General features: G+C 41.8%; 1 protein-coding gene across 6 annotated transcripts; it reads left to right on the plus strand.

Annotated features, from left to right (window-relative positions):
- Positions 1 to 35: 35 nt before the first annotated feature.
- grna (granulin a) lies at positions 36 to 23,302 on the plus strand. Of its 6 annotated transcripts, none has more exons than XM_029123109.2 (23): positions 36 to 130; positions 2,022 to 2,104; positions 4,566 to 4,623; positions 5,015 to 5,079; positions 7,322 to 7,480; positions 7,805 to 7,942; positions 8,143 to 8,271; positions 8,438 to 8,522; positions 10,728 to 10,834; positions 11,025 to 11,175; positions 11,264 to 11,365; positions 11,438 to 11,529; positions 11,633 to 11,875; positions 13,410 to 13,652; positions 15,723 to 15,965; positions 17,225 to 17,467; positions 18,206 to 18,448; positions 19,689 to 19,931; positions 20,530 to 20,772; positions 21,156 to 21,476; positions 21,595 to 21,837; positions 21,945 to 22,190; positions 22,392 to 23,302. In XM_029123109.2, exons 3-23 carry the CDS (start codon positions 4,599 to 4,601, stop codon positions 22,533 to 22,535), a joined length of 3,708 nt encoding a protein of 1,235 aa, XP_028978942.2. In that variant the 5' UTR covers positions 36 to 130; positions 2,022 to 2,104; positions 4,566 to 4,598; the 3' UTR covers positions 22,536 to 23,302. The 6 variants fall into 6 exon arrangements, with proteins under 6 accessions (XP_028978942.2, XP_028978944.2, XP_028978943.2 ...); XM_029123111.2 differs by having other exon boundaries at positions 7,340 to 7,480; XM_029123110.2 differs by having other exon boundaries at positions 4,569 to 4,623.
- Positions 23,303 to 23,529: the final 227 nt, after the last annotated feature.

Consider the following 23,529-nt stretch of genomic DNA (forward strand, 5'->3'; position numbering starts at 1 on the left):
CTTTCTCCCATCTGTTTGGAGCACAGGCTGATTAAACGCCATTGGCTGGTACGGATAAAGCAACAGGACAGCGCAGGACAATCCCGAACAGCTCACTCGAAGACAATACTAAATCAAATTTTTGTTCTGGGTGAGTGTGGAAACATAGGGCAGATATCTTTTTTACAGTTCAGAAATCTCCAACATACAGGTATACATTACATTAAAATATTTACCTTTTTGTATCACATGTCTGAGCAACAACAAATACTAGACAAAAAAAGAAAAATAACTGCAAATAAACAGGGTTGTGTGATTAAAAAAGAAATTAAGTCAGAGGTTTAGGCAGGAATCAAGTTACACAGGTTATCATAAAGACGTAGGGCTTGTTTGGAGTTGACCAATTTCATTGCTGGAGAGGGCGAATGTGTGAATATGAAACAGGATTTAGTAACAACGTACACATACACGATAATAATAACTGTAAACATAATTGTATTACATAATCAGAAAATTATAAATAATCTTGGGAGAAATTACAATATTCTCATCAGAAGGCGAATTGCGTGTTTCCCAATCCTGGTCATCGGGACCCAAAGGGGTGCACGTTTTTGTTTTTGCCCTAGTACTCACACACCTGTTTCAACTTACGACAGCAGTGTGGCTGTAAAAAGTATGTGGGAGAACAATTATTGCCAGAATTATCGGCTGGCAATAGTCGTTTCACGAGATAGGCGTGCAACACTGTCTCAAATAACATTCCAATGCTGGGCCCTCAACAAACATCAGCGTACTGTGCACGCCTATCGCGTGCAACGTTTCCTCCGGGATATGCCCTTGAGAGACGCCCTACTCAAAGCGGAAGCTACATCCCTCTGAGCAAGAAGGGTTTGTCTGCGGCCGGCTACAGTGAAGCTCCGCCCAGGGAAACTCCGCCATTTAGAACACCCTCCCCCTATTCCAATTGGTTCCTCAACGTTTGCTTTTCATTGGCACCTCGTTACGCTCTGAGTTGTTTTTTTTCTTTGAAGACAAAATACCATTAAGTATTTAGCGTAATGCTTTTTTTAACTGTAAAAACATGTCTAACGTTATTACTTTTTGTTATGAGTACTGAGTGCTAGCTACATCACAAGCAGTTATTCGTTGAGCTAAACATGCAAGAAATTGTTTGATAACAATAATTTTAGGACATTAGCTAGCAATGCCAGCTGTTCGTAGTTCAGCTTGATTATGGCCGTAAAGACAATAAACCAATGCTACTGTAACATTATTGTCAATAACATTTTAATATTTTTTACACCGTGAAAAACATGACTGCTCCTGAAAGTCACAGTGTAGCTACAATATTTATTTGATTTACATGCTAGTCATTGAGTTCGTATTGTATAAACTTGTTGCAGAGAGCTAATGTAATTCGCCAAGTATACACTTATTTTTCGAGTAATGGTACATAATCAACTCTGTTACAGAGCTGCTGAATTTGCTAATTCGAAAGTTACGCTAAAATGTTAGATTGCAGTCTGGTGTTGCATTAATAAAACGTGTCTTTCATGTCCAGAATCATTTCACAGTATTTACAGTCCTTCTCATAGGACATGCTAGGAATGGGGGATGGGGAATACTGCAGAGATTTTATTCTGATTCTGTAAGCACATTTTGTCCCTTGTGTGCTGAGTTCTGACATTTGTCTGCAGGTCTGCATTTCTCTGCTTAATTTCTAATTGTGTTGTTCTTAAGAGATTGAATTGTGTCATCTGCCATGCTTAGTTGTCGCACCCAATTCCTACAACACCAGCAGTGTATTTATTAGTGTTTTGTGTAAATTAATAGCCTATTTAGTTTAGCATATATTGTTTACCTGCAAACTGAAGTTAATTATTTGTCTGAATCCTAATGATGATCTTTGGTGCCATAACTTGAGGCTAAACCTAAGATTTTGAAAATGATGTTGCTATGCACAGTGCCAAGTTCACTAATTTGTTTAAAGCTTTTACTATGATGATGAACCAGGCTTCAAAGTCCTCATTGTTGTGTTGCAGATCAAGATGATACCTGACGATTCCAGCTCCCACTCTGACATAACTAGTAGAAGGCTTGTGAACAGGACACACTGACATAACTAGTAAGTGGCTTTGTCCAATACTCCTTGGTCTGCTTGTATTCAGCAAACTGTTTGCGGGCTTTCATGTGCATCATCTTTAGAAGAGGCTTCCTTCTGGGATGACAGCCATGCAGACTTATTTGATGCAGTGTGCGGCATATGGTCTGAGCTCTGACAGGATGACCCCCCCCACCCCTTCAACATCTGCAGCAATGCTGGCAGCACTCATACGTCTATTTCCCAAAGACAACCTCTGGATATGATGCTGAACACAAGCACTCAACTTCTTTGGTCGACCATGGGCGAGGCCTGTTCTGAGTGGAACCTGTCCTGTTAAACCGCTGTATGGTCTTGGCCACCGTGCTGCAGCTCAGTTTCAGGGTCTTGGCAATCTTCATATAGCCATCTTTATGTAGAGCAACAATTCGTTTTTTAAGATCCTCAGAGAGTTCTTTGCCATGAGGTGCCATGTTGAACACCCAGTGACCAGTATGAGGGCTTGTGAGAGCGATAACACCAAATTTAACACACCTGCCCCCCATTCACACTTAAGACCTTGTAACATTAATGAGTCACATGACACCGGGGAGGGAAAATTGTTAATTTTCACTTAGGGGTGTACTCACTTTTGTTGCCAGCGGTTTGGACATTGATGGCTGTGTTGAGTTATTTTGAGGGGACAGCAAATTTACACTGTTATACAAGCTGTACACTCACTACTTTACATTGTAGCAAAGTGTCATTTCTTCAGTGTTGTCACATGAAAAGATATAATCAAATATTTGCAAAAATGTGAGGGGTGTACTCACATTTGTGAGATACTATATATCCTCTGCTGAGCCATTCTTTATAAGAGAGATGATGTTCTGCTCCCATTTGAGGTCCTGGGCGATGGTGGTGCCTAAACAAAAGGACTCCACAGGGTTGATTGGGGAGCCACCCAAGGCGATGGGGGGAAGCTGGGTTTCTCCTGAAGTCCACTATCATCTCCACTGTTTTAAGGGCATTGTGCTCCAAGTTGTTCTGACTGCAACAGGACACCAGATGGTCAATATCCCACCTGTAGGTGGACTCTTCTCCAACAGAAATAAGTCAGATGAGAGTGGTGACATCCGCAAACTTCAGGAGCTTGTCAGAGTGGTGAGTGGAGGTGCAGCTGTTACTGTGCAGGGAGAAGAGTAGGGGGACAGGACGCAGCCTCGAGGGGAGCCAGTGCTGATGGTCAGGGGGTCAGAGAAGTGCTTCCCCAGCCTCACATACTGCCTCCTGTTGGACAGGAAGGCCGTGATCCTCTTGCATGTGGACTAGGGCAGTGGCTCCCAACCTTTTTCAGTTACTGTACCCCCAAAAAGAATTTGCACTGCTTGGAGTACCCCTGAAGTACCCCCTCATGTTCATTTCACTAGTAAGTCTGTGGTGTCATGAGTGTTTTCAAGTACCCCCTGTGGAAAGGCCAAGTACCCCCAGGAGTCCTAGTACCCCTGGTTGGGAACCACTGGACTAGGGCACTCCCTGTTGGGATAGCTTGTCTTGGAGCAAAGCAGGAATTATGGTGTTGAATGCGGAACTGAAGTCCACAAACAGGATTCTGGCATAGGTTCCAGGGGCGTTCAGATGCTGGAGTATGAAGTGAAAAGCCATGTTGACCAGGTCTTCCACAGACCCGTTGGCTGTGTAGGGAAACTTGTCAAGTCTTGTCAAGTCTCTAAATCATATAACTGCTATAAATTGTGCTTGATGGAAAATGAAGTGGGGCATGCTTTATAATGCAGAGGCAGGATCAATGTACAATTACCTTAAATTTTGTATTCTCTCTGGTTTGGTAAACTTTCGGGAATTGCAGTGAAGGGAAAAGTGTTGGTTTGGCATTGAGACTTGATTTTTTCACTATGTAAAAAGTACAAAGAAAAGGTACTTGCCTGACATCCCTGAAAGATACTAATAACAAATTATCAAATACATCTTTGTGTTTCAATGTACCCTAACTGTAATTTAAGGCAGTTTGTTTTAATTAATTATTTTAATTGAAATAATTACCTACAAGGAGTAGGTAAATAGAGTTCATTACTAACCTGTGATCAATAAAATAAAAAGGAAGAGTGACAAATGATCAGTTAAGATCACTGGTTCATTATGAACTCCCTTTTCCTTGCAATTTACCTCTTGATTAGAAACTTCCCAAAACTGGTGAGCACAGCAGCGTACGTTTGCTTTGTACTATTCATACATCTGAGTTTATTGAATGTGGGTTTAGCAGGTTTCGATGGTTTACTGAGATCTCAACTTGCTTTAATCTAGTGGCTAATCATTCTTAAAATAGGTCCATCTTTTTACAGCTGTTTAAAACCGCTTGATGAAAGCTGAAAGTAGGAAAGTAGTTCACCTATCTTCCACATGGGGGCAACATTATTATGTGTCTAGCACCTCTAGGAGAATACATTTTCTAAGACCATTTTGTGGCTAATTTGAATGCTTACTCCAGTAGGAGTGGGTGGACGCTGTTAAATGTCATCCCATGACAAACTACGTCAAATCAGCAGGTAAGATACAACCTTTAGGGGCGTGTACATATTTGTTTGACTCTGCATGTTTGAGAGTTGGCTACACTGTTCATTAACACAACCGTAGTAAAGTCACTGAGACAGAGGTAAGATCACCTTTTTAATTTAAATTAGTGGCAGAAACATCAGGACACAAATGGTGTTTAATTAATATTATAAAATGCTCAAGTTAAAGATAACGTTACTTCGAATGAAATAGCATATCATGCCATTTCATATGTCATTGTCTTTTAAATGGTTGTTGTTTTCAAATTGTAGTAATCGGTCATTGTTGGTAATAACAATTAAAAAGCATTTAATATGCACCTAGGTAGCTTTATCTTTGACCAAGATAAAAAATAAATGCATATGTCAACTTATTTTCTTGCAGGGTCCACGTGTGTGCAGTACAGAGCATATGAAGATAGTTCTCCTTTTGAAACTATCTACTTAAAAGTAAGTGAAGAGCTGATTGTCGGCTGAAAGTGAAAAGTGTCTGTGGTGAAAATATTGTTTTACTGAACACATACTGAACACAAAAACACAAAAAATTAGTTATAAAAAGTGGGGATTGTTAATCGTATTTAATTAAAAAAAGGAAAATGAAGAGAAACAAATGAAGAAAAAAAGGAACAGATTTACATGATTATGGAAAACGTTATGGGAACTGGGAAGGAAAGCCCCTTGTATAAAGGAAGTGAATACAAATACCAGGGCGTACTTTACCCAGAACAAGAGTGTTCCTCTAAAAACTTTGAAAGTGAAAGTATAATTCACTTAATTCACCAAACACCAGAGTATAATTCAGTTGTGTGAATATTACACTAAACAACATTAAAGAAATGGTAGAACAATGTAATTATAAATATTATTTAGCTACACCTTAGCTGGTGACTATACACAAATAGTTGTAGATTTGTCATTAATTCAATGGTTTAATGTGGTTGCATATGAGAGGCATTGTCTTGGTTAAATGTAGAACCTTCCATTGTTTGAGGTGCACCCCATGCAACAAAAAAGAGGTAGTGATACTTGACATTCTGTACCCAATAAGATTACTTGGTAAAGAGTACACTAAAGTACTACATATGACTTGATAGTAATAGACTTAGGCTGTCAGCTAAAAGGGAAGTGAAAGTTATGTCTAGATTTAGTTCTCTGTATTTTAACAATTATTTCCTGTACACAAGAACTTCATGGTATAGAGAATGTACCACAATCATTGAGTTACTGGGTAAAATGTACCCTAAAATAAAGTTCACATGCTATTTTGTAAATAGGAAATTTAATAATAAATAAAAAAAAATATATATTTTATGTTTTCTGTTTAATTAAGTTAATTTGATCTATATCAATATACACTCACCTAAAGGATTATTAGGAACACCTGTTCAATTTCTCATTAATGCAATTATCTAATCAACCGATCACATGGCAGTTGCTTCAATGCATTTAGGGGTGTGGTCCTGGTCAATACAATCTCCTGAACTCCAAACTGAATGTCAGAATGGGAAAGAAAGGTGATTTAAGCAATTTTGAGCGTGGCATGGTTGTTGGTGCCAGACGGGCCGGTCTGAGTATTTCACAATCTGCTCAGTTACTGGGATTTTCACGCACAACCATTTCTAGGGTTTACAAAGAATAGAGTGAAAAGGGAAAAACATCCAGTATGTGGCAGTCCTGTGGGGGAAAATGCCTTGTTGATGCTAGAGGTCAGAGGAGAATGGGCCGACTGATTTAAGCTGATAGAAGAGTAACTTTGACTGAAATAGCCACTCGTTACAACCGAGGTATGCAGCAAAGCATTTGTGAAGCCACAACATGCACAACCTTGAGGCGGATGGGCTACAACAGCAGAAGACCCCACCGGGTACCAATCATCTCCACTACAAATAGGAAATAGAGGCTACAATTTGCACAAGCTCACAAAAATTGGACAGTTGAAGACTGGAAGAATGTTACCTGGTCTGATGAGTCTCAATTTCTGTTGAGACATTCAGATGGTAGAGTCAGAATTTGGCGTAAACAAAATGAGAACATGGATCCATCAAGCCTTGTTACCACTGTGCAGGCTGGTGGTGGTGGTGTAATGGTGTGGGGGATGTTTTCTTGGCACACTTTAGGCCCCTTAGTGCCAATTGGGCATCGTTTAAATGCCACGGCCTACCTGACCATTGTTTCTGGCTACTTCCAGCAGGATAATGCACCATGTCACAAAGCTCGAATCATTTCAAATTGGTTTCTTGAACATGACAATGAGTTCACTGTACTGAAATGGGCCCCACAGTCACCAGATCTCAACCCAATAGAGCATCTTTGGGATGTGGTGGAATGGGAGCTTCGTGCCCTGGATGTGCATCCCACCAATCTCCATCAACTGCAAGATGCTATCCCATCAATATGGGCCAACATTTCTAAAGAAGGCTTTTAGCACCTTGTTGAATCAATGCCACGTAGAATTAAGGCAGTTCTGAAGGCGAAAGGGGGTCAAACACAGTATTAGAATGGTGTTCCAAATCCTTTAGGTGAGTGTACATCTCATGGATCAGAGCAAAAGCCATGGTCCGCAGAGAGCTTCCAAAAGGTCAACTGCTGATGTTAAAGCGGCTTTATAATATACATTAAATGGATTGAGTTTGTGTTGCAAGTTACTTTTTCTGAATCTGTCCCATGGTCTTTTCCCTCTGCCTCTCCTTTGGTCTCTGTGTGTGGGCAGATGCAGAAGTGTCTGGTGCTCTGTATGGTCCTGCTGGCCCTGGTCTCTGCTGATGGCTGCCCAGATGGAGGGATGTGTGCGGAGGGCAACACCTGCTGCAAGGCCCCCTCCAATGATTACAAATGCTGCCCGCTACATCAGGTGGGGACAGGGTGGTGCCCACATAGTGCGGCCTATGGCTTTATTTTCAACTAGAGTTCAATAAGCTTTCATATCCCTACTGTACTCTGCAACATATATCTACCGTATAAGAAATGTAAACACCTAGTAGCTACCGATGGTATCATTGTCTTATTACCATGGAGCCGATACCCCTTCAATAGCACTCTTGTGGCATTACATGCTCTGTAAAGTCTTTACCATGTTTTGCGGTTGATAACGGCATTCTCTTGTAGGCTCTGTTGGGTCTCTGTGATATGAACGTCTACCACACTTTGTTAATCAAACTCTTTTCATACATATCAGGCTGAGTGCTGTGAGGATCATATCCACTGCTGCCCTATGGGAACACTCTGTCTTGTGAATGAGTCTACGTGTGTGAATGGAACCGTCTCGCTGCCATGGGTGGAGAGAGTCTCTGCTAAACAGTCCACACATCTTAAAGTAAGAGGATCAGTGAAAAAAGGCATAAATGATCATTTGCATCAAGTTATTTTTATGATGATGTCCCTGCTTAAATAATTTACTCATATAACATCCATACATGAATATAGAATCATACAATCATACAAGTATAATAATCATTCTTCCATTTTTTATTGAAACAAATAATATAATAATATAATTGTTTCCCTTCCCTCTAGTCTTTCAGAATGATCAGTACATACGCTGGGGATGAAGATGATAAAATCTGTTCGGACAACTCTCACTGCCCACCGGAGTTCTCCTGTCTACAGACCACTAAAGGCTTTGGATGCTGTCCTGTAGCTCAGGTAATGGCTCAGACACTGTTGCAGTCTATTCCTTTCTACCCCATTCATATTGTTATGACATTCACATTATGATTGGGCGTAAAAAAAAACGGAGTTGCTCATTCCGGATTTGAAATGGGTCAAGCTTGATTGTGTAATACATTGATCTCATTGCTGTACAACACAGGCTTTGTCTTGCTCTGATGGGAAACATTGCTGTCCTCAAGGCCACCAGTGCAGCACGGATGGACAGTCCTGCATCAGACTGAAAGGTGAGACCAAGGATGAGCAACACTGGTGGGGGACCCAAAACATTCTAATTCATCCTTAGGGGCTCGTAGGTCTGCTTACCTACCTTGACCTGGAAACGTCATTGATCCATATGACGTTTGAATTCAAGTGGACTTGAACCGTATGGGTTGTCTTAGATTCGGACTGTATGGTTTGCGACTCGGACTGGAGCTGTGTGACTTGTGGCTTAACTTGGACTTAAACTGTATGAATTCATACTAAATTTGGACATGAGCTAAATTACTTCTATCTCAACTTGGACTTGAGCTGTATGAATTGTGACTTAATGGGGAATAATGAAAAAAAACTATTTGTAATCTGGTTATATTGCTCTCCCCCCACAAATGGGATTTGATATAACTTTATGAAATAACAATTATCAATGTGAAAAACAAATGTTTTGTCACAGTGAAAACACAACATTGGGGAAGCTCAAGCGATTGTGGTTCACACGATATACATTTTATGTGACGTCAGTTGCAGGTTTTACATTTTCTAGCATCTATTCTAAAGACGGCTTGTCGGACTGTGCAGTAAGCACCTCTTTAGGGCTACACATTATTTCATTTCACCAAGTTATTAACGAGACCTGAACAGAATGCATCACTTTCTAACAAGCTCTTGACTGTCATTTTGTGTGTGCACAGTTTGTGAGGATGTCTATAGTTTGTGTAGCCACAATGATGTTAATGAAAACATTTTCTGATAGAAATGGAAAAAGCTATTCCCATAAAAGATTAGCCGTGCCAGAATAATGTCATGATTATTTGCATCGGTCCGTTTGCTTGACAAACTCGGTCATCACATGAGCACTAAAGAACAATCGCTAACCAATGTCCTCTTGACAAACTCTGCCATCACATGAGCACTACAGAACAATCGCTAACCAATGTCCTCTTCCTGTGCACTATTGAATTTAAGGCCCAAACACCGATTTCAGTATCTCTCGAACATGCCGGTGTAAATTCAAAGGTTATGGAAATTATTATGCAAACTAAGATAAGTCTATCTAGCATTCTCTCGTATTGTAAATAAGCCCTAATAGTAAAGGTCTTCTATTGCCACTAATCAGTCTCTTACATCCTTTTCTGGGAATTTTTGCTTCATTACAGAATTCAGCTAATTGAGTGAGGTGTCTGTTGAAGGGTGTCTGGCATGTACTGCCCGCTTCATGTCCCTCCACACCATCTTGATTGGATTAAGGTCAGGAATTTGACTAGGCCAATCCAAAACAATAATCTTCTTTCTCCAGAGCCATTCTTTGGTAGATTAGTTTGAATGCTTTGGGTCATTGTCTTTTTGGATGACACATTTTTGGCCTAGCTTTAGCTCCTTGACTGATTTCCTGATTTTCTGTTCAAGAATCTCCTTGTTTGCATCAGAATTCATTTTGCCCTTGATGATGTGCAATTCACCAGGCTTTGAGGTGGAAAAGCAGATCTTGACATTCACTCCACCATGCTACTTGTTTTTTGGGATCAGGTCTCTCGGTGGTAGGCAGTGTTTGGTGTTACCCAAACATAGCAGTTTTGATTGTGACCAAAAAGGTGAATTTTGGACTCATCTAGAAAATGGACTTCCAGAAACTTTCGGGTTTTCCCAGTGATCTTTGGTGGACTGTGAGGCCCATGCAAACTCTTTCCTAAAGAAAAAACCTTGACTGGTTAATTTGGTACCTAATTATATACCAACCTGATTTTACTTACATACTTGATTTAACCAGTGTGCCTTGGGATTCACTTTTTGTTTGCACATGCACAAATCCTTTTTTAATTAGTATTTTTCTATGCATGATGTCCTCTAAACTAACATTCAATGTCTGTAAAAGTTTAATGTATGTTTCAACCTGTTTTTAAATGTTTTTGATTATCATTTGGCCTGGTAATTAATTGAGAATAGACTAAATTAATTTGCACTTGATGGCTTGAGACTTGAAAAATTGTGACTTGCTGGTATTTAAAGGTAGACTAAGAGAACACTGTAAAACTTTTTAGCTAACATGGGCTAATTGAGGAATCATTAGTTAAAAATGTTTTTCTGCAAAATTAGATGCAGAAAAACATTTTGAAGTGATATACTACCCTTAGCAGTATGTTATAGCCACATGTTGATCATCATTCTGTTGCAAAAGCATTGGAATATTATCACTAACCATAATTCTGGCGGTTTGGCTATGAAACCTGCAGATCCAGTTGTTCCAGTGATGTGTAACGATGGAGAATCTGAGTGCCCAGGGGAGACGACATGCTGTGAGACTCCTGATGGGAGATGGGGGTGCTGCCCCATGCCCAAGGTACACTGGGGCTATATGGAAGGATTGGGAACATTCCATCATGAATTTGAAATTATGTTGGTTCCCCTAAAATTTGTGAAATATACACTCTCCATAGGTAAAGTGTGTTATTATCTCCAGGAGAGTTGTCTAATCAAGGATTTGCATTGGCCTATGTGCTTATTTTTTTTTGTCAATGTGCCCTGACCAGGCTGTGTGCTGTGAGGATAAGATTCACTGCTGTCCTGATGGCAGCACCTGTGACATCAAGCAATCGAAGTGTATATCTGCTAGCAACAAGGAAATGCCTATGTGGGCCAAGTTCCCTGCACGTATCAGGGCAGAGTGGGAAAACCCCAAAAGTTAGTTTAAAATGTCCTGTTCTATTTTTGTACCAATTACTGGCTGAATGTGTACATGTGTATGATTTCTATATTTTTTCACTTTCAGAAGTGACAACACCTGTTCCAGACACTACTACCTCCACCAATACAATTCTGGTTCCCCTTTGGGAGGGGGCCAAATCTTCACCCCTCTTAACTAGGGCAAAAGGTACGACATTACATTTCCTCACAAACATTTTATCCCTTCCAGTTGTTGTTTGCTAACAACATATGTCTCTAGACGTTCCTTGCAATGACACGAAAAGCTGTGAGGATGGAAGCACATGTTGTAAAACGGAAAAAGGGGAATGGGCATGCTGTCCTTTGCCACAGGTATTTTGTTCTGTACCCAGCGAGTTAAAGTCCTCATCAGTTTCTCTAAAATAGATAATTTCACTTATTTGTGTGTATTTAGCTAGCCTCTTCTTTCATCTAGGCTGTTTGCTGCAGTGACTTCATCCACTGCTGCCCTCATGGAAAGATATGCAACCTGCCCGCTCAGACATGTGAAGACCCCTCAGGAAAGTCATCTGAGCCCTGGCTGGAGAAGGTTCCTGCTGTGCCTCAGAAAGTTAAAAGGCCAGCGGATGTTCCCTGTGACTCTTCCAAAGCGTGTCCTGATAACACCACCTGCTGCAAGACAGAGACAGGAGATTGGGCTTGTTGTCCCTTACCTGAGGTAGGAAAAGAGAGGTGGTGTGTTACTACTGATATGGAGAGAGAAATGTATAAACAGACTACACACTTTGAATATTATGACTGTCCTGTGATGTGAGATTATGTATAGTAAATAATTTTTTTTGAGTCTGTATGACATCTCCAAACCTTTACTCCTATCACCTTTTTGCTGCTTGTAACCCTAACCTTCCATCTGCATTGCTATGTAATTTTGGAGCTTAAACAACATGTTTTTCTTTTATCAATGAAGCAATTTTTCTTTGAAAACTGCGAAGATAATAACTACGTACACTACTCCATAATTAATTATTAGTAAAAGTCAATGCTGGGAAAAATACAATAAATAAAATAAAAATCAAGATTTAGTTAATGAAGACAATAGAAGTTGTGACTAGTTATTTACGATACTGTTTGAAGATGTATTCTGAAAATTGGCAGAGATTCTTATTTTTATTTTTTTCAACCTTTATTTAACCAGTAAAGGAATCACTGAGATTAAAAAAAATCTCTTTTACAACAGTGTCCTGGCCAAGACAGGCATCAACAAACAAAATCTCATTTAAAACACACAACACAAACCTAGGGAAATCAAAATTCAGCAACCATACATCCCAGCGCCAATAAATAACCAAATAAATACAGCAACAATTAAAAAAGATGCAACATTTTCAAAGCACTGACAACTAGATAGGCGCTCCTTCAATATTTTCAAATTGTCTTTAAAAGCACCCAGTGCAACTAGCTCCTGCAGTTTTTGGTCAGATTGAAGACCATTCTTGGCTGTAGGAGCAGCAACCCTAAAAAAGTTTCTGCCCATCTCTCTGCACAGAGTGGGAACTGACAGTAAATAGAGATCCTGTGATTGTAAACAATAGCTTTTAGAACTATTTTTGCTGTTAAGATCACATGGGTAGCATGGGGACAAACCCAAAATAGCTATGTAAATTAAAAAGTACCAATGAGAGAGCCTACGTGTCAACAATGGGGGCCAGCCCATTCTATTGTACAGAACACAGTGAGTAGTGAGCGCTCTGCAATTAGTAATGAACCTTTAAGCACCATGGTAAATCGGTTAATTCTGCTATCCTAACTTCAATCGGAAGCTGTTTTTTACCATTGGAGACCAAGGATAGAGAAGAGTTTTGACTGGGCAGATTGGGAGCTGCCTTCCCATTAGGGTAGAATGTCCAAAAGCCGGGTAGGGATGTAGGGTTTAAGCATTTCCTGAAGATATAGAGGGAAGGAAGAGTAGCATTATCTTGTCATAGTTGAGCTTGCGGTGGTGTTCCTAAATCCAAGCAGAGATGACTGCCAGAGCAGAGATGACTGCCAGACATACAGAGATGCGTGTCGCCACCTGATTGTAACAAAGGGGAAAGAGAAAAATAGTTGAGTGTCATCCCCATAGCATAGATAGGAGAAACCATGTGAGGATATGACTGAGCCAAGTCACTTGGTGTATAGAGTGAGGATGACCGTAAATTCATTGACAGAAAATGCTTGTAGTGAAATATCTTTTCCCTTCTTTCATCCAGGCTGTGTGTTGTGATGACTTCATCCACTGCTGCCCTCATGGTAAGATATGCAACTTGCCCGCTCAGACATGTGAAGACCCCTCAGGAAAGTCATCTGAGCCCTGGCTGGAGAAGGTTCCTGCTGTGCCTCAGAAAGTTAAAAGGCCAGCGGATGTTCCCTGTGACTCTTCCAAAGCGTGTCCTGATAACACCACCTGCTGCAAGACAGAGACAGGAGATTGGGCGTGCTGTCCCTTACCTGAGGTAGGAAAAGAGAGGTGGTGTGTTACTACTGATATGGAGAGAGAAATGTATAAAAGGACTACACACTTTGCTAATTATGACTGTCCTGTGATGTGAGATTATGTATAGCAAAGAAAAGAAAATTAGGTCTGTAGGACATCTCCAAACCTTTACTCCTGTCACCTTTTTGCTGCTTGTAACCCTATCCTTCCTTCTGCATTGCTATGTAATTTTGGAGCTTAAACAACATGTTTTTCTTTTATCAATGAAGCAATTTTTCTTTGAAAACTGGGAAGATGGGTCATCTGGGAAGGGTGACAATATTTCTTTAAATGTGTATAATTTCTGCTGTTGCCAGCAAAACCTCTGGAAGGAACACAATACAAATAAAAAACATAGCACGCATTTGTGCACAAAAGCAACAGAGGTCACTGTAGCTATTTTAGGTGCTCTTTGAAGATGTAAGATTTTGGATGCTTTCTGAAAATTGTTAGAGATTCTGCTATTCTAACCTCAATCGGAAGCTGGTTCCACCATTGGAGTGCATGAACAGAGAAGCATTTTGACTGGACCGATTGGGAGCTGCCTTCCCGTAGAGGTAGTATGTCCAAAAGCTCAGAAGTGGCAGAGCAAATTGCCTGTGCATGGATTTTTCATGATTCCCAAAAATAATCGTACATTTTGATTTGTCAAACCACAGAACGGTTTTGCATTTCACCTGAGTCCATCTAAAATGAGCTCAGGCCCAGAGATGGCATTGGCATTTCTGGATGTTTTTTATGTCTATTTTTTTCTTCACATGGTAGAGATTGAACTTGCATTTGTGGATGCTGCACCATATTTTGTTCACAGGCAATGGTTTTCTGAAGTGATCCTGAGCCCATGCAGTGATTTACACTAAAGAATAGTTTCTATTTTTAATGCAGTGCCGCCTGAGGGCCCAAAGATCATGGCCATCCAGTATTGTTTTTCCCCCTTTGTCCTTTGCATACAGAGATTTCTCCGGATTCTCTGAATCTTTTATTGATATTGTATACTGTAGATGATGAGATCCCTAAACTCTTTGCAATTTTACATTGTGATACGTTATTCTTGAATTGTGACACTGTTTGCCTGTGCAGTCTTTCACAAAGTGGTGAAGCCCTCCCCTTCCTCATTTCTGACACACCTATCCTCTCTGGAATGTTCTTTTAATACCCAGTCATGTTACTGACCTGTTGCCAATTGACCTACTTAGTTGTGCGATATTCCACCAGGTTTATTTTTTTAGCATTACACAACATTTCCAGACTTTTGGTGCCTCTGTCCCAGCTTTTTTGAAACTTGTTGCTGGCATCAAATTCAAAGTGAGCATGTATTTTCCAAGAAACAATAACATTCTCAGTTTCAACATTTAATATTCTGTCTTGGTACTGTTTTGTATTGAGTACACGGTTTAAATTGTTTGAACATGATTGCATTCTGTTTTTCTTGACATTTTACACAATGTCCCAACTTTTTGGAAACAGAGTTATAGTAGTTACTAGCAAAAGTTAATGGTGGAATGAACACACCTTCAGATAATAAACAAAGCAAGCATGAGGGGTTCCTGTAGTAATTTTAGGTACTCTTTCAAAAGGCAGGGACAGTCAGTTTGCCTTGTTGATCCGTGGGGAGCAAGGATAGAGAAGAGTTTTGACTGGGCAGATTGGGAGCTGCCTTCCCATAAGGGTAGAATGTCCAAAAGCCCCGAAGTGGCAGAACAAAGAAGCCGGGTAGGGATTTAGGGTTTAAGCATTTCCTGAAGGTATAGAGGGGAAGAAGAGTAGCATTATCTTGTCATAGTTGAGCTTGCAGTGGTGTTCCTAAATCCAAGCAGAGATGACTGCCAGAGCAGAGATGACTGCCAGACATACAGAGATGCGTGTCGCCACCTGATTGTAACAAAGGGGAAAGAGAAAAATAGTTGAGTGTCATCCCCATAGCATAGATAGGAGAAACCATGTGAGGATATGACTGAGCCAAGTCACTTGGTGTATAGAGTGAGGATGACCGTAAATTCATTGACAGAAAATGCTTGTAGTGAAATATCTTTTCCCTTCTTTCATCCAGGCTGTGTGTTGTGATGACTTCATCCACTGCTGCCCTCATGGTAAGATATGCAACGTGGCCGCTCAGACATGTGAAGACCCCTCAGGAAAGTCATCTGAGCCCTGGCTGGAGAAGGTTCCTGCTGTGCCTCAGAAAGTTAAAAGGCCAGCGGATGTTCCCTGTGACTCTTCCAAAGCGTGTCCTGATAACACCACCTGCTGCAAGACAGAGACAGGAGATTGGGCGTGCTGTCCCTTACCTGAGGTAGGAAAAGAGAGGTGGTGTGTTACTACTGATATGGAGAGAGAAATGTATAAAAGGACTACACACTTTGAATATTATGACTGCCCTGTGATGTGAGATTATGTATAGTAAAGAAAAATAAATTGGATCTGTATGACATCTCCAAACCTTTACTCCTGTCACCTTTTTGCTGCTTGTAACCCTATCCTTCCTTCTGCATTGCTATGTAATTTTGGAGCTTAAACAACATGTTTTTCTTTTATCAATGAAGCAATTTTTCTTTGAAAACTGGGAAAATGGGTCATCTGGGAAGGGTGACAATATTTCTTTAAATGTGTATAATTTCTGCTGTTGCCAGCAAAACCTCTGGAAGGAACACAATACAAATAAAAAACATAGCACGCATTTGTGCACAAAAGCAACAGAGTTCACTGTAGCTATTTTAGGTGCTCTTTGAAGATGTAAGATTTTGGATGCTTTCTGAAAATTGTCAGAGATTCTGCTATTCTAACCTCAATCGGAAGCTGGTTCCACCATTGGAGTGCATGAACAGAGAAGCATTTTGACTGGACCGATTGGGAGCTGCCTTCCCGTAGAGGTAGTATGTCCAAAAGCCCAGAAGTGGCAGAGCAAATTGCCTGTGCATGGATTTTTCATGATTCCCAAAAATAACCGTACATTTTGATTCATCAAACCACAGGACGGTTTTGCATTTCACCTGAGTCCATCTAAAATGAGCTCAGGCCCAGAGATGGCATTGGCATTTCTGGATGTTTTTTATGTCTATTTTTTTCTTCACATGGTAGAGATTGAACTTGCATTTGTGGATGCTGCGCCATATTTTGTTCACAGGCAATGGTTTTCTGAAGTGATCCTGAGCCCATGCAGTGATTCCACTAAAGAATCGTTTCTATTTTTAGCCCCGAATAGGCAGAACAAAGAAGCCGGGTAGGGATGTAGGGTTTAAGCATTTCCTGAAGATATAGAGTGGAAGAAGAGTAGCATTATCTTGTCATAGTTGAGCTTGCGGTGGTGTTCCACAAGCAGAGATGACTGCCAGAGCAGAGATGACTGCCAGACATACAGAGATGCGTGTCGCCACCTGATTGTAACAAAGGGGAAAGAGAAAAATAGTTGAGTGTCATCCCCATAGCATAGATAGGAGAAACCATGTGAGGATATGACTGAGCCAAGTCACTTGGTGTATAGAGTGAGGATGACCGTAAATTAATTGACAGAAAATGCTTGTAGTGAAATATCTTTTCCCTTCTTTCATCCAGGCTGTATGTTGTGATGACTTCATCCACTGCTGCCCTCATGGTAAGATATGCAACGTGGCCGCTCAGACATGTGAAGACCCCTCAGGAAAGTCATCTGAGCCCTGGCTGGAGAAGGTTCCTGCTGTGCCTCAGAAAGTTAAAAGGCCAGCGGATGTTCCCTGTGACTCTTCCAAAGCGTGTCCTGATAACACCACCTGCTGCAAGACAGAGACAGGAGATTGGGCGTGCTGTCCCTTACCTGAGGTAGGAAAAGAGAGGTGGTGTGTTACTACTGATATGGAGAGAGAAATGTATAAAAGGACTACACACTTTGAATATTATGACTGCCCTGTGATGTGAGATTATGTATAGTAAAGAAAAATAAATTGGATCTGTATGACATCTCCAAACCTTTACTCCTGTCACCTTTTTGCTGCTTGTAACCCTATCCTTCCTTCTGCATTGCTATGTAATTATGACTACCCTGTGATGTGAGATTATGTATAGCAAAGATTTTTTTTTGAGTCTGTATGACATCTCCAAACCTTTACTCCTGTCACCTTTTTGCTGTTTGTAACCCTAACCTTCCTTCTGCATTGCTATGTAATGAGATTATGTAATGAGGGCAGCAGTTTCTCCTAACAAAATATGGCGCAGCATCGACAAATGCAATGTAGGATTTAAGCATTTCCTGAAGATATAGAGGGGAAGAAGAGTAGCATTATCTTGTCATAGTTGAGCTTGCGGTGGTGTTCCTAAATCCAAGCAGAGATGACTGCCAGAGCAGAGATGACTGCTAGACATACAGAGATGCGTGTCGCCACCTGATTGTAACAAAGGGGAAAGAGAAAAATAGTTGAGTGTCATCCCCATAGCATAGATAGGAGAAACCATGTGAGGATATGACTGAGCCAAGTCACTTGGTGTATAGAGTGAGGATGACCGTAAATTCATTGACAGAAAATGCTTGTAGTGAAATATCTTTTCCCTTCTTTCATCCAGGCTGTATGTTGTGATGACTTCATCCACTGCTGCCCTCATGGTAAGATATGCAACTTGCCCGCTCAGACATGTGAAGACCCCTCAGGAAAGTCATCTGAGCCCTGGCTGGAGAAGGTTCCTGCTGTGCCTCAGAATGTAAAAAGGCCAGCGGATGTTCCCTGTGACTCTTCCAAAGCGTGTCCTGATAACACCACCTGCTGCAAGACAGAGACAGGAGATTGGGCGTGCTGTCCCTTACCTGAGGTAGGAAAAGAGAGGTGGTGTGTTACTACTGATATGGAGAGAGAAATGTATAAAAGGACTACACACTTTGAATATTATGACTGCCCTGTGATGTGAGATTATGTATAGTAAAGAAAAAAAATTGGGTCTGTATGACATCTCCAAACCTTTACTCCTGTCACCTTTTTGCTGCTTGTTACCCTAACCTTCCTTCTGCATTGCTATGTAATTTTGGAGCTTAAACAACATGTTTTTCTTTTATCAATGAAGCAATTTTTCTTTGAAAACTGGGAAGATGGGTCATCTGGGAAGAGTGACAATATTTCTTTAAATGTGTATAATTGCTGCTGTTGCCAGCAAAACCTCTGGAAGGAACACAATACAAATAAAAAACATAGCACACATTTGTGCACAAAAGCAACAGAGGTCACTGTAGCTATTTTAGGTGCTCTTTGAAGATGTAAGATTTTGGATGCTTTCTGAAAATTGTCAGAGATTCTGCTATTCTAACCTCAATCGGAAGCTGGTTCCACCATTGGAGTGCATGAACAGAGAAGCATTTTGACTGGACCGATTGGGAGCTGCCTTCCCGTAGAGGTAGTATGTCCAAAAGCCCAGAAGTGGCAGAGCAAATTGCCTGTGCATGGATTTTTCATGATTCCCAAAAATAATCGTACATTTTGATTCATCAAACCACAGGACGGTTTTGCATTTCACCTGAGTCCATCTAAAATGAGCTCAGGCCCAGAGATGACATTGGCATTTCTGGATGTTTTTTATGTCTATTTTTTTCTTCACATGGTAGAGATTGAACATGCATTTGTGGATGCTGCGCCATATTTTGTTCACAGGCAATGGTTTTCTGAAGTGATCCTGAGCCCATGCAGTGATTCCACTAAAGAATTGTTTCTATTTTTAGCCCCGAATAGGCAGAACAAAGAAGCCGGGTAGGGATGTAGGGTTTAAGCATTTCCTGAAGATATAGAGGGGAAGAAGAGTAGCATTATCTTGTCATAGTTGAGCTTGCGGTGGTGTTCCACAAGCAGAGATGACTGCCAGACATACAGAGATGCGTGTCGCCACCTGATTGTAACAAAGGGGAAAGAGAAAAATAGTTGAGTGTCATCCCCATAGCATAGATAGGAGAAACCATGTGAGGATATGACTGAGCCAAGTCACTTGGTGTATAGAGTGAGGATGACCGTAAATTCATTGACAGAAAATGCTTGTAGTGAAATATCTTTTCCCTTCTTTCATCCAGGCTGTATGTTGTGATGACTTCATCCACTGCTGCCCTCATGGTAAGATATGCAACTTGCCCGCTCAGACATGTGAAGACCCCTCAGGAAAGTCATCTGAGCCCTGGCTGGAGAAGGTTCCTGCTGTGCCTCAGAAAGTTAAAAGGCCAGCGGATGTTCCCTGTGACTCTTCCAAAGCGTGTCCTGATAACACCACCTGCTGCAAGACAGAGACAGGAGATTGGGCGTGCTGTCCCTTACCTGAGGTAGGAAAAGAGAGGTGGTGTGTTACTACTGATATGGAGAGAGAAATGTATAAAAGGACTACACACTTTGCTAATTATGACTACCCTGTGATGTGAGATTATGTATAGCAAAGATTTTTTTTTGAGTCTGTATGACATCTCCAAACCTTTACTCCTGTCACCTTTTTGCTGCTTGTAACCCTAACCTTCCTTCTGCATTGCTATGTAATGAGATTATGTAATGAGGGCAGCAGTTTCTCCTAACAAAATATGGCGCAGCATCGACAAATGCAATGTAGGATTTAAGCATTTCCTGAAGATATAGAGGGGAAGAAGAGTAGCATTATCTTGTCATAGTTGAGCTTGCGGTGGTGTTCCACAAGCAGAGATGACTGCCAGAGCAGAGATGACTGCCAGACATACAAGGATGCGTGTCGCCACCTGATTGTAACAAAGGGGAAAGAGAAAAATAGTTGAGTGTCATCCCCATAGCATAGATAGGAGAAACCATGTGAGGATATGACTGAGCCAAGTCACTTGGTGTATAGAGTGAGGATGACCGTAAATTCATTGACAGAAAATGCTTGTAGTGAAATATCTTTTCCCTTCTTTCATCCAGGCTGTGTGTTGTGATGACTTCATCCACTGCTGCCCTCATGGTAAGATATGCAACCTGCCCGCTCAGACATGTGAAGACCCCTCAGGAAAGTCATCTGAGCCCTGGCTGGAGAAGGTTCCTGCTGTGCCTCAGAAAGTTAAAAGGCCAGCGGATGTTCCCTGTGACCCTTCCCATAAGTGTCCTGATAACACCACCTGCTGCAAGACAGAGACAGGAGATTGGGCGTGCTGTCCCTTACCTGAGGTAGGAAAAGAGAGGTGGTGTGTTACTACTGATATGGAGAGAGAAATGTATGAATGGACTATGCACTTTGAATATTATGACTGCACTGGGATATGATGTGAGATTATGTATAGTTAACAAAGGAGCACTATTTATGGCATCCCCATTCTGTACTCCTGTCACCTTTCTTCTGCCATCCTAAGAGATTGAATCAGCTTAGATACAATATTTTATCAAAGGAGCTATACACCCGGGGAGAATAACAATATATCTCCAGCTGTGAATGTTTACAGTATTTCCGCTACAAGCAATATGCCTACATCCCCCTATAAAGTCTGTGTGACCGTCTCAAATTTACAGTAGAATCCTGTTGACTGAACATTCATTTCCCACCCTCCTTCCAGGCTGTATGTTGTGAAGACCATGTTCACTGTTGCCCCCATGACACCACCTGTGACCCGGCTACCCTAATGTGTAACGGCGCCTCTGGGCCGATTCCCATGGTGGGCAAGGTTCGTGCCTTCACAACCCCGGCACCGGACCACGAGGAGTCACCCACCAAAGACCAGGGGGAGCTCTCAAACTACATTGAGATGCCTAAGAGCGATGAAGAAGGCGACCAGTTGGCTAAGATACAATGTGACTCTCACACCACCTGCCCAAAGGACACCACCTGCTGCTTTATCAAATCGACCCAGAAATGGGGCTGTTGCCCACTGCCACAGGTGACTTACACTAGGACAGTTAAGGATGTCCTCGACTCCCAGCCAGGACTCCCAGTAAGTTGCCATAGAAACGAAACACCTCTCTCACGCTTGGCCCGCTGTCTCCTCCGTTTCCCAGGCGGTGTGCTGTGCAGATGGAGAGCACTGCTGCCCAAAAGACTACAAGTGTGACGTGAGCAGGACGACGTGCACTAAGGGCAAGGTCACGATTCCGTGGTACAACAAGCTGGCGGCTCAGTCCGAGGACACGGCCCAGGTGCCGGCCGCCTCGTTGAGGTGTGACGCCCAGAGCAGGTGCCCCGAAGGCTCCAGCTGCTGCAAGCTCTCCACGGGACACTGGAGCTGCTGCCCTCTACGACAGGTGCGTCCATGTGTTCGCGCCTACGGAGAACCCCGGATCCGGTCCTAGCGTGCCGTCGCACACGGGGCTCATCTTTCATGTCCTTTCGTTTGTCTCCCCCTCCCCAGGCTGTGTGCTGTGGCGACGAGGGTCACTGCTGCCCACAAGGCTACAGCTGTAACCTGGGCATGGGGACCTGTCAGAAGCTAATGTTGTTTCAGTTCCAGACAGTACCGCTAACCCAAGTGTCTGCACCTGAGCCCCTGACACCTCAGGGGGCGGAGGTCCAATGCGGGGGGACATTTGTCTGCCAGGATCGGGAAACGTGCTGCAAGATCTCCGCCACTACATGGGCGTGCTGCCCTGCTCCTAACGTAGGACACACACCGTTGCTCTGTCAGACACAAACACTTCTGTGCACGAAAAGTGTTGTTGTACGCGTGTTACGTTGGTGTACTACTTTTGGTTCAAGAATATTGGACAGTCAAATATGACATGTCTCCACCTCTATGAACTCTCCCACTTCACTCTCTCTTCCATCTCCGACTCATCTCTGGCTCCGTCTGTCCCCCTAGGCGGTGTGCTGCGAAGACATGAAGCACTGCTGCCCGACAGGTTACACCTGTGAGGAGGGAAGGAGCTGCGTCCAGTCCAATGGGTTCAACTGGGCCCACTGGCAGGTGTTCTTCTCCAACAAGAGGAAAGCCCTGCGTGTGTGACAACGTTGGGCCGGACCAATGGATCTAATGGCTGGAATGACTCCACCCCTACATGCACTGAACCAATGCAATTGCAGGGACCTCATCTAACTTACAGTAGATCAAGTTTTCTGTTTTTAAAAGCAGGATGTTGAGATACTGTAGGCACCTAAAAAGAAGGAATATATTGTACTAGCAATTGGCTTTTTGAAATAACCATGCTTGCTTATGTGCGGAAACTACTCTTAAAATTAGATATCAATGCTCAATGATCTTTCAAAATTGTTATGATAGTGATTCAGGAAAGGATAAGAATGTGGTGAAAAACAGTTGACACTGAATAACAATTAGGGTTAACTGCCTTGCTCAGGGATAGAACAGGTGTTTAATCTTACCAGTTCAATCTAACAACATTTTAGTAACTGATCTGATGCTCTCACCCCCAGGCTACTTGCCACCACTAATTTTTACTAAAAAGGTCAGATTAATTTGAAAACAATGGGTTTTTTCACCTTGGTGGCCCTGTGACTGTTGTTCCCTTTTAGTACTAAGGAAATCATGTAGGATGCCTTACCATCTGTTTATACACATTTTCACTCAGCTCCTACTAGGAATGGATTTTCCCACTTTGTGTTTTATGATTTATTTAAGGTAAATAGAATGTGAAATAATCTGGTAATAATCAATTGTGGCTTTTGGTACCAAAGGGATTACATTTGCAGTTGTTGTTTGTTGTGATTGTCCTAAGCTGAAACGTGGAAATAAAAATGTTTTTATTGACAAATCAACTGTATGCAATTTTTGATTTGTTGCATATTTACACATAATGGCCCTCATTTATCATTCTTGCGTAGAAACGGGTGTATATGTTGGCGTAAGATTTTACTTACACTCCTCTCACCGCCTGACTTATGAAGCTGTGCCTACCTTTAAAATCCAGGTGTACGCAATACCTGCCCTTGATAAATGCCGAGGCTGAAAATGATCGTCACTAGAATAACACGTCCCATTATAT

This window comes from Esox lucius, chromosome 11 (assembly GCF_011004845.1).
Source record: "Esox lucius isolate fEsoLuc1 chromosome 11, fEsoLuc1.pri, whole genome shotgun sequence".
Classification (NCBI taxonomy): Eukaryota; Metazoa; Chordata; class Actinopteri; order Esociformes; family Esocidae; genus Esox; species Esox lucius.

Excerpts from the sequence above, each read along its gene's own strand:
- grna (XM_029123109.2), top strand. The coding sequence starts at position 4,599 with ATGACAAACTACGTCAAATCAGCAG. Across the intron at positions 8,523-10,727 it reads GTCCTGCATCAGACTGAAAG|ATCCAGTTGTTCCAGTGATG; the intron begins GTGAGACCAAGG and ends TGAAACCTGCAG. Across the intron at positions 11,530-11,632 it reads CATGCTGTCCTTTGCCACAG|GCTGTTTGCTGCAGTGACTT; the intron begins GTATTTTGTTCT and ends TCTTTCATCTAG.